Here is a 10,241-nt window from a genome sequence, read left to right as displayed (position 1 = left end):
GGCTGGGCCCAGATGAGGGGGATTTGTCACCACAGGTGACAGAGCTGGAATTTTATTTAATTTGCAATGGGTGTCCCAGAAAGTTTTGAGGAAACATGATCTGATATGCATTTTAGCAGATTCACTGTTACCATTTATTCAACCATAGGTTTGAGGGCCAAAGACAGAATTCAAAGAGATCTGTTAAGAAACGATCGCATAGTTGAGAGAGAACATATTGAAAGTCTCAACTGGGACAGTGGAAAGAGGGTTCAGGGTTGGAGAAATTCCAGACATAAAATTTACATTGTTTGATAAATGCTTGAGAGGAGCTGAAATTGAATCTCGAACGTGGAGCCTGGGCAGCTGGGAGAAAGCAGTGCATGAGACACACAGGTAACAGGGGAACGGGGCCCGCGTGCCCAGAGGGGCATCGTACCCGAGGCAGGACATCCACCTGGCAGCTGGAGATCAAGGTCTGATCTCCAGAGAAAAGTCAGGCCAGACCACCATGTGGAAGACAAACACCCAGAGGTGATAGTTGAAATCCTGAGATTGCAGGCGATCATTAGGAAGGGGTATCAATGGAGGAGGGTTAGGAGCACGGATTTGCAGGAAGCACCTGCATTTGAGCAGGTATGTGTAAAGGGGGAGGAGCCAGGAGAGCCTTGGAGCCCAGGCCAGAGGCCAGAGAAGGAGCATCAGGTGGTAAGTCAACAGCCTCGGGTGCCCTTGGGGAAGTGGGGCGAGTGAGAAGAAAGAGGGCAGTGGTGGGGCAATTAGGTATCTAAATTCAGGTGAGGAGTGAATAGAAGGTCACGGTTCTCCTTTAAGAATTCAATTAGTGTGAAGGAAAGAGAGGGTAGCTTGATGGGGAAAAGGAGAAGGACAGTAGTTTATCAAACCTAGTGACAATTTATGCATATGTGTAAGTGAACAAGAGGAGAAAACAGTGCAGAGGGAATTTTAAGATGGAAGCAAAAAAAAAAAAAGCTTGGGACATGCTTTAGAAGTGAGCTGGGATCCTTTTCTGAAGGAGCAAAAAAGGAGAGAATAGGCACAAATCCGGAGAAAACTCAAGGTAAAGGCGCGCAGAGGACACCAGCCTCGCCTGAGTCATCCGGGCCCACTTGGGGACAGGGTTTGGGGACTGGGTTCTCTGAAGGAATTCAGTGCCTCGGGCCCTGTAAAGTCAGACTTGTCAGACGCTGATCCAAAAGCCATTTCAAAAAGCCAGTGAAGAACTTGAGTCCCGGCTGAATGATGGGGTCAAAGTCAGGGACAAGGAAAAGATACACGAAGCAGTCTGAGCAGTGGGTGGAGGGTCAGCACACCCGCAGTTGGGATCAGGTAATAGTTGAGTGAAATCTCGTTAATCGTGATTCAGCTCTGCCAGCCTGAGCTGCTTAACCCTTGGGTCCCCGGCCAGCACCTCCTCCTGAGATGCAAGAGTGGTAGCCTGGCCTCAGCATGGTGGGGGGCTGTCCTGCTCCCCAACTAAGCAGACCTCAGAAGGCCAGCTGAACCCTCTGTGCTCCTCCTGCACAAGTGAGAACAATCGTGCATCCTTCTCAGATTCATGTTTTGGATAAAATGAGATACAGTTTGAAAGGATTTAGTTCATGGGAAGCATTCAGTGAATGTGGATTTCCTTTCCTTCATTCTTTTATTTTTACAGTCCTTATAATGAGAGTAAAGAAAGGGGAAAATAGAAAGTCGTCAAAGGTACAAACTTCCAGTTAGAATATGAGTCCTGGGGATAGAACGGACAGTGTGGTGATGATAATTAATAACACCATGTTGCATATTTGAACGTTGCTAAGACAGTAGATCTTAAAAGTTCTCAGCACAAGAAAAAAAAATTGTAACTATGTGAGGTGACAGATGTTAACTAGACTTATTGTGGGTGATCATTTCCCAAGATATACAAATACGGAGTCATTATTGTACATTTGAAACTGTTATGTGTTAATTATACTTTAATTTAAAAAGTTAAATTTGGGACTTCCCTGGTGGCACAGTGGTTAAAAATCCGCCTGCCAGTGCAGGGGACACAGGTTCAAGCCCTGGTCCGGAAAGATCCCACATGCCACGGAGCAACTAAGCCCGCGCCACAACTACTGAGCCTGCGCTCTAGAGCCCGCGAGCCACAACTAGTGAGCCTGCGTGCCACAACTACTGAAGCCCGTGCGCCTAGAGCCCATGCTCCGCAACAAGAGAAGCCACCACTATGAGAAGCCCGCGCACCTCAATGAAGAGTAGCTCCCGCTCACTGCAACTAGAGAAAGCCCGCATGCAGCAATGAAGACCCGACACAGCCAAAAATAAAAAAAAGTTTATTAACAAAAAACAGTTAATTTTTTTTTCTTTTCTTTCCCTGTGGTACGCGGGCCTCTCACTGCTGTGGCCTCTCCCGTCGTGGAGCACAGGCTCCGGACGCGCAGGCTCAGCGGCCATGGCTCACGGGCCCAGCCGCTCCGCGGCATGTGGGATCTTCCCGGATCAGGGCACGAACCCGTGTCCCCTGCATCGGCAGGCGGACTCTCAACCACTGTGCCACCAGGGAAGCCCCAAAAGTTAAATTTTTTAATTAAAAAAGACAGGAGAAGATAACAGAAGCTAGCATTTGACTTCTGCCTCTCTTACCAGTCTATGGTCGTAGGCGACTTACTAACCTCCTGGGCCTCGGTTTCCTCATCTGTAGAATGGAGAGGATAATAGTATCTGCCTGATAAAGGGGGTTGTGAAAATAGAATGAGGTCATATGATGTAAAACACCTGGGACAATAGCTAGAGCAAAGCAGGTTGCTAAATTCGTGTTTGCTCTCGTTTACGAGCACCTGCTCCGTGCCGGGACCAAAAGAGGTACTTTCTGTCCAGTGAAACCCGTAAAGCCCACTCAGGAGGCACTGAGGGTGTTGACGTCTGTGTACACAGGGCCCTCCTGGCTGCCCAGAGCCCCCATGGGCAGCCCTCTTCACACGCATGTTCTCCTTGAATCCTGAGGACACACACCTGCAGGGTAGATGCTACAGCTTTATATGGTGGATATCATAGCTTGTATGACACCTTGGGGGCAGATGTTTTCAGAATTCGGAATTTTGTTTGGAATTTATAACAGTAATATGGTGCATCTATTACAGAACATGCAGCAGAGTCAGGGATCGAATCCTACAAGCAAACAGCAGGAATTCTGCAACCGAATGTGCAGACATTCCCCCCTCACCCCCGCCTGGTTGGATAAGTAGCTATAAATAGCATCACATCAGTTCAGGTCTGGTTTTACGGCCAAATGAGTCCATATCAAACTTAACAAAAAGTCCCTTCCAAAGCTTTTGGGATTCCAGAATTGTGGATGTGTGCATATGAATTATTTTCTGCATTTGATATGTGAGGAAACGGAAGCTTAGAGAGATTGACCTTCCAAACCCTCCCACAGCCAGCAAGTTACTTAAAACAATTATTCATCCGAACATTATAATAAGAAAAAGACAAAGTTGGTAAAACTTAAAATATTTATTAGTATGAATCAGTGTGTGTCAAACCAAAAATAACAGATACAATTGGACGATGTGGAGGGCAATGCTTTACTACAGAATATAAGGTGGAAAGGTCCTAATGTCTGCAGCAGCGTCTTCTATACATGAGAACTGGGTCCAGCCCAGACAGAAGCCCTTTACAAAAACACGAGAAAGGGAGCAGTTTACACAACTGAGCGGTGACAATGGATCACTGGGTCTGGTTTCATGGTTAAACCAGAACCTAATAGGTCTGAATGAGGCTTGGAGTCCTTTTATTTATGAGCCCACTCTTTCTTCAAGTTGCAATGAGCATGGCAGAGCAGGGAGAAGCAGGGCCCCTGAGGGGAGCCAGTTTCAGCCATCACAGGCCACGTTCCTTGATCTCAGGGGGCATACTTTGGCCACCCGAGCCTCCCTCGGTCCTCGGTGGGTCCCAACCCTTTGCTTGGCTAAATGTTGGCTTTAGGTCTTCAGCCGTCTATGGTTTGCAAGGGAAGTCATCTTTAGCGCCCCGATGTACCACTTTCCACTATGAAAATGGCAGGTCAATTATGTGCGTAGGTAGAATGTTTGCATGACCCCACTGCCATTTTAGAGATTCCCACCGGGAAATAATCCCTCTGAGAGCCCGTGCCTGCGTTACATGACACAGAGTCACGAGCCAGACTCAGCCAGTGAAATGGATCACATGTCGGCATAACAAATATGAAATCATATTTACACATATACACATGGGTACCGCACAGGAGAGGAAGGAAAACAGAGGAAAAGAGCACATTTGGGGAAATAGGGCAAAGGATGCTGCTTGACATTTTGGAGCAACAGTAATTTCCAGGCCTTTACATGATATTGCGTGGTTATAGTTCAAAGATTAGAACAGCCAGAAAGTACTCTCAAGGCAAAATAAAGGAAGATCCGAAAGCCTCCTTGCGGACAAGGCTCGAGCACCTATCTTCAGGGAAGACGCCGTGTTCCTGTGAACGTGTGTGTGCCCAAGTGCCATCTACTCTTTCTACCAGTTGCTCCAAGGACTGACTATAGACACATTGTCCCCTGATGGCTTGAATAGTTAAGGCCATACAGGAAGGCAAAAGAGTGGTTCCCACCCTCGTGGGCTTCTGGGTGGGTACCCACCTCATGGGTGGGTAGCCTCCTGGTTAAGACCGGCTGTTTTATGCAAGATGCGAGCACCGAAGACTTGCTGGGCTGCGTACCTCCTTAGCTAGGCAACCTTGTCTAGAGACAAGCCCAGGTCCTCGGGGACAGCTGGATGATGAAAGATTCCAAAATAAGCCTACATTACACCCGGAATTAGGTCATTTGAATTTGCAACCCACATTTTTTTTTAACTTCGGAAAGAGGCAAGATAATCGCTTGGCCTGCAAGCAGAATCACAGTAGCCCATAAAAGTGACAAGGTGAAGAAAACCCTAAAAAACCCTGCAAAGGCCCTGCCAAGACGTCCACGTGCCAACTGCTAACAGTTTTTAAGGAACCCGTCTGAGAGAGCTACGAGGCACTCCTGAACCAAAAATAAGTGTTTCCAGCGTTCGTGTCCTAAGATTGTCAAGTTACTCTTGCAAGCTGGAGGAAGCAGTAAGAACATCAAACTGACAACACATTCTCGCGTTTAAAAACCCTAAATCTGAGATTTCGACCTGCTTTCTTGATTGCAGTCCACGTGAAGAAGTGTGAACTCGGCCCTGGTCTCTCAAGGACTCTCGCTTTTTTGGGTGGCAGACTCAGCGTCCCCGCCCATCCAGGGCTCAGGGGCAGAGCCTGGCAGGACTCAAGCACAGTTACTGAAAGTTCGAGGGTTTTACTCAGCTTATGATCTCTTCCCTGATTTTTACACTGTAGGTTTCCAATTAATGTTTGTTGAGCCCTGAAGGTACCAGCTGGCCCTGATGCCATACTGCGTGATCAACCACATCTCACCCCCAAAAAGGGCACCAATCTGAATATCCTCCAAGAATCACCTCCCAACATGAGCCCAGGTTTCTATGAAAGTTAGAATGGAAACAGGATTTGAATTTTCAATGGGGACGGCTTTTCCTCCTTTCCATGCCTTCTTCCCTTTTCCTTCCATTGGATTCAGACATCTTTAATTAATTGAGCAGACAGGAAACCTGAAAAGGGAGGGTTCACCGAAGTTTGTTCTCAGCCAACTGGCATTCCAGGGTTGGCCCTCTGGTTAGCCTTAATACCCACAGCCCCAAAGCTTGGCATCTTCTTAAAGACTTTCTCTGATTTTGCAGTTTGGGGGGGTCTAGAATCTTAATGTGCTGGTACTTCCTCTGGCTGGCTTTCCTGTAACCTATTATTCATTGATATTATTCGAAGTTTGCCCTACAATTTAGATTCAAACATCCTCCAGGTAACTTGTTCCCCGGATATGACACTATGACAAACTCTCTTAGTAAAATAATACTCTGTGTGAAACTTCCCTACGAGAGTGGGAATTTATTACTGTGGAGGTGATGCAAACCAGGTGGTCTCTGGAATAATATTTATACCCTGCGTTTGTTACAGTTTACACAGTAGTGACTCCAATGACTTCCAAACCGGCCCTCCAAATCCCAGAATGACATGATATATTGTAGTCAGATTTGGTTGGCTGGTTTATATGACCAAAACTTAGAAAAATGTTCATTAAGTAAACGTCACAGATGTAGATAAAACTTCCTAATACATCTTTCTCCACTTTCATAACAGCGCAAGTCTATAGCAGATGGTCCAATTACACTCCACTGAAAGGGAAATTCCATGAACCTTTCAGTGGAGGTTGGTTGAGTAATTAAGGCAATGGCACTGAAGAAGTTCCTGAAATTTGGTTAGAAACGTAGGAAATCAGAGTGGAACACCAGTTTAGAATCTCACACACATAAGCCAGTAAGACTTCTGTACAAATTTAAGAATATTTTGAGGCTTTTAACAAAAAACTCAACTATAATTAATACCTAAATCCATTCCCTCCGAGTGAATTTCACGCACCAAAGGCCCTTTCCTGGCAGTGTGGTGGTTTTTCCCAGAGTTTTGAAGAATCCTTTTCCAGGGATGTTCCCTGCCCCGTTCCCTGCGGGTCTCACCTCCCTCTGAGCCAGGGGCCAGGCCACCGAGGGTGGGAGGCCCCCGCAGCAGCGCACGGGGAGGGGAGCTCCGGCCTCTTCAAGCACAGGGGACCCCAGCCCCAGGTCAGCAGCACCGCCGGCCGGCCTGCGAGGTTGGCTTCAGTTTGATTGTTCCATTGTTTCCGTTTTCATGGGGGTCCAACGGTGGGATCTGGCGACCTGGAAGGAACGGAGGCCAAGGTTGAGTTCCTGTTCCCAGCCAACCCCACCCCGCTTCCACTTCTCCAGTCATGTGCAGGTCGCACATGAGGCAGAGGGGCTGTGGTACTAGCTCTTTCCCCCTCTCCCTCAGCTGTATGAAGTCAAGCTCAAGCATAGAAAGTTAAGGAAAAGTAAAAGCAGCTTTCTGATAAGTATTTCCCCGGAGGTGGAAGCCCTGCTCCAGAGCCGGCATCCCTCTTCTCTGCACAAACAGCGGCCACTGGTTCCTCCCAGCCTTCCCCCCGCATCCACCACCGGAATGAGCCCCTTCTCAGCTCCTAGTGAGGCCTCATCTTTGTGCTTCTAAAAACAGACCTGGCTTGGGAATTGTGATGGTCCCAGTAACATCACGTATTAACACTGAGCTCCCGTCCCTCATCCTGCCAACGCACTTAGAGCATTAACTGGAAAGCCTTTGGAGACATTCTTCACAGGGAACAGTATCTTAAGTGTCATTCACAAGTAATCTTGTTTTAATTTAGAGAATTAGCTGAGAGTCTCTGCTAACAAATCCAAAGTAAAAATTAAACAGGTAGTGGAGGGGGATAGGGTGTCGTAGTTAAAGAGTATGTGTTTTGTTTTTTGTGGGGTTTTTTTTTTTTTTGGAGATGATAAAGAAATCCTAAAGCTGTGCTGATGGGAGCACATAAAAAACACTGAATTGTACATTTTGGTGAAATGTAAAGTATGTGAGTTTTGTCTCAATAAAGCTGTCTTCTAAAAAGGGAATGGAATACGGAAATAACAAACATTTGTGTAGAACCTCACAGTTAAAAGATTTTCACAGGCACATCTTCACTGGGTCCTGTGAAGCTGTGAAATGACTGTTATGATCACCATTTTACTATTAACTGGAGAACTTAGGCTACACCTGAAGGTCAATACCAAGGGGCACAGGTGGCTCTCTGATTACAACCTACATCTTGACTTTCTGATGGATCCCAAAGCCTGTGTCCCTCCCACTCTACCACGATAGCTCTTGATGCTACTTTTCTAACCCCCATGGAAAAGGCATGAAACACGAGCTCTAAAACAGGGATTTAAAAAAATCAGCTAATTAGGGCATCAGTTACTAGGTAGCCAGTAATTAGAGATGGAAGGGAAATTAGTTCCAAGACAAAGCCCTTCCATGCAAGTGGATGCCCTAAGGACCATAAAGAGAGTCAAAACGCCCTGGAAGAGGTGCATTTTCACAAGGGTGGAAATCGTCAATTTCACAGGTATTAATGCGTTGTGTAGATTGGGTGGTATGGCCACTCATCGAAGCTCAAGCATAAAGATTGAGGCCATTGGCAATTACCCAAAATTCAAAATTCGTGGTAGAGCTCTTATCCGCTTACGGGGCAGACATGAAGGCTGGAGGGATTTCTGCAGCTACTGCTTCTGCCAATTTGTGTCCTCCACAAAGCTGTACAAAGCTTCCGCAGGCCATTCTCCAAACAGTTCTGTCCTAATCCAGAAGCAAGTATGTACTTCCCTGTCCTGGACACGCTGTGTCTGTTTTATTAGTCATAAGAAAAGGGAAGGAAACAAAATGCCTCTCCTACTTTGTCAATCTTAAGTGATAAATAGAGGGGAAAGTTCCCAGTGACTACCAGTACTCTGATATATTTAGGTCAGATCTTCCTGCTCAAGTGTTCCATACCCCTCCAGAGAAAGTGATGTGTTGTGGAGGGATGGCAGTGTCAAGTTATAGCATTACTGGTGTTATTTATTTCTTTATTTGAAGTATAGTTGATTTACAATCTTGTGTTAACTTCTGCTGTACAGCAAAGTGATGCAGTCATACATACATATATATACATTCTTTTTCATATTCTTTTCCATTATGGTTTATCGCTGGATATTGAATATAGGTCCCTGTGCTATACAGTAGGACCTTGTTGTTTATCCACCCTATATATAATAGTTTGCCTCTGCTCATCCCAAACTCCCAGTCCTTCCCCCTCCCTCCCCCAACCCCTTGGCAACCACAAGTCTGTTCTCTCCATCTGTGAGTCTGTTTCGTAGGTAAGTTCATTTTTTGTCATATTTTAGATTCCACGTACAATTACTTAAGTTGTTTAAATTAACATTTCGGGTGCCTCCTGCGAGTGTTAGGAGCTGTAATAGGGGCTTTTGCATCTGCAATATTTTGGGACAAAATTGTAACTCTGACCGGTGCATGCCGCTGCCCTAGTTAACTAGTCAAGTACTGTTTACCGATTAGTTTTGACTACGTCGAGATCAGTATCCTACACTGCCATCAACCTCATGGTATTCTTAAGTTGTTAACTCTAAAGTTAGCAAAATAGCATTAAGCGGTATGCCCTCCTCTGTGTGACCGATTCTACACACCAAGTGTCATAAAGTTTCATAAGTTTTTTCCTAGGAAGAGTACCTCAAATATAGAAAAAGTTCATCCAGAAGATTGAAGTCACAAAAGTGGAGTGAAGAGCTAGAAAGGGTAATGCCGGAGCGGCCCATCCCATCCCATCAGCACCTCCTTTGTCCCCATTCCTCCTCCTCTTCCCTGGCCCTCACTTCTCTCCTCAGCAGACGGTCAGGGGGACAACGTCTGGGAGCAAGATTAGGTAACACTCGAGGCAGCCCCCCAAGGAGACGCCCCTCTTATTTGTTTTAAACTGTGAGCAACGTTTCTGAATCAGTGTCAAACTCGGCTTCTGAGAGGAGCCAGGTTCTGTTTATCTTCAGAATATCCCAAATCTCACTGAATAGAACAAAATATTTCTCCGAGACAGAATGACTGCAGTTTGTTTACATATTTGGGTTCCATGTAAAATTTTGAGAAAAGGGCTGTTCTGCTAAAAAAAAAAAAAAAAAATTAAAAACCGCTGATCCACAGCTCGGTGTTTTGTGACCGCCCGGAGGGGTGGGATAGGGAGGGAGGGTGGGAGGGAGGGAGACGCAAGAGGGAAGAGATATGGGAACATATGTATAACTGATTCACTTTGTTATGAAGCAGAAACTAACACACCATTGTAAAGCAATTATACTCCAATAAAGATGTAAAAAAAAAAACAAAAAGAGTTGATCCAAAACACCTTTGAGGGTTTCCCCTGGTGGCGCAGTGGTTGAGAGTCCGCCTGCCGATTCAGGGGACACGGGTTCATGCCCCGGTCCGGGAAGATCCCACGTGCCGCGGAGCGGCTGGGCCCGTGAGCCATGGCCGCTGCGCCTGCGCGTCCAGAGCCTGTGCTCCGCAACGGGAGAGGCCACAACAGCGAGAGGCCCGCGTACCGCAAAAAAAAAAAAACAAAACAAAAACAAAACACCTTTGAGGCCATCTGCACTGGAATGTGAATTAAAGGCTTAGATTGGTGTCCTGTGACACATCAAGGCATTTTTATGGGTATCATGACATTTGTTTCTAGGTTTTGTTCCTGAGAATTGGGCTGCCCAAACCTTTT

The 10,241-nt window shown here is 46.2% G+C and overlaps 1 protein-coding gene across 4 annotated transcripts in view; it reads right to left on the bottom strand.

Moving 5' to 3' along the window:
- Positions 1-3,486: 3,486 nt before the first annotated feature.
- Positions 3,487-10,241, bottom strand: part of RAB31 (RAB31, member RAS oncogene family) — a 111,268-nt gene continuing 104,513 nt past the window's right edge. For 2 of the 4 annotated variants that reach the window (XM_029222514.1, XM_029222500.1), the window contains exon 7: positions 3,487-6,789. In XM_029222514.1, the coding sequence (XP_029078347.1) occupies positions 6,695-6,789 (95 nt within the window). In that variant the 3' untranslated portion in view covers positions 3,487-6,694. The remainder of the gene's footprint in view (positions 6,790-10,241) is intronic. The other 2 variants (XR_003793496.1, XR_003793497.1) reach the window with 2 other exon arrangements.

Source organism: Monodon monoceros, unplaced genomic scaffold (genome assembly GCF_005190385.1).
Source record: "Monodon monoceros isolate NGI ecotype Baffin Bay Population unplaced genomic scaffold, NGI_Narwhal_1 Super_Scaffold_1, whole genome shotgun sequence".
Lineage (NCBI taxonomy): Eukaryota > Metazoa > Chordata > Mammalia > Artiodactyla > Monodontidae > Monodon > Monodon monoceros.
This window is presented reverse-complemented; position numbering and strand designations above follow the sequence as displayed.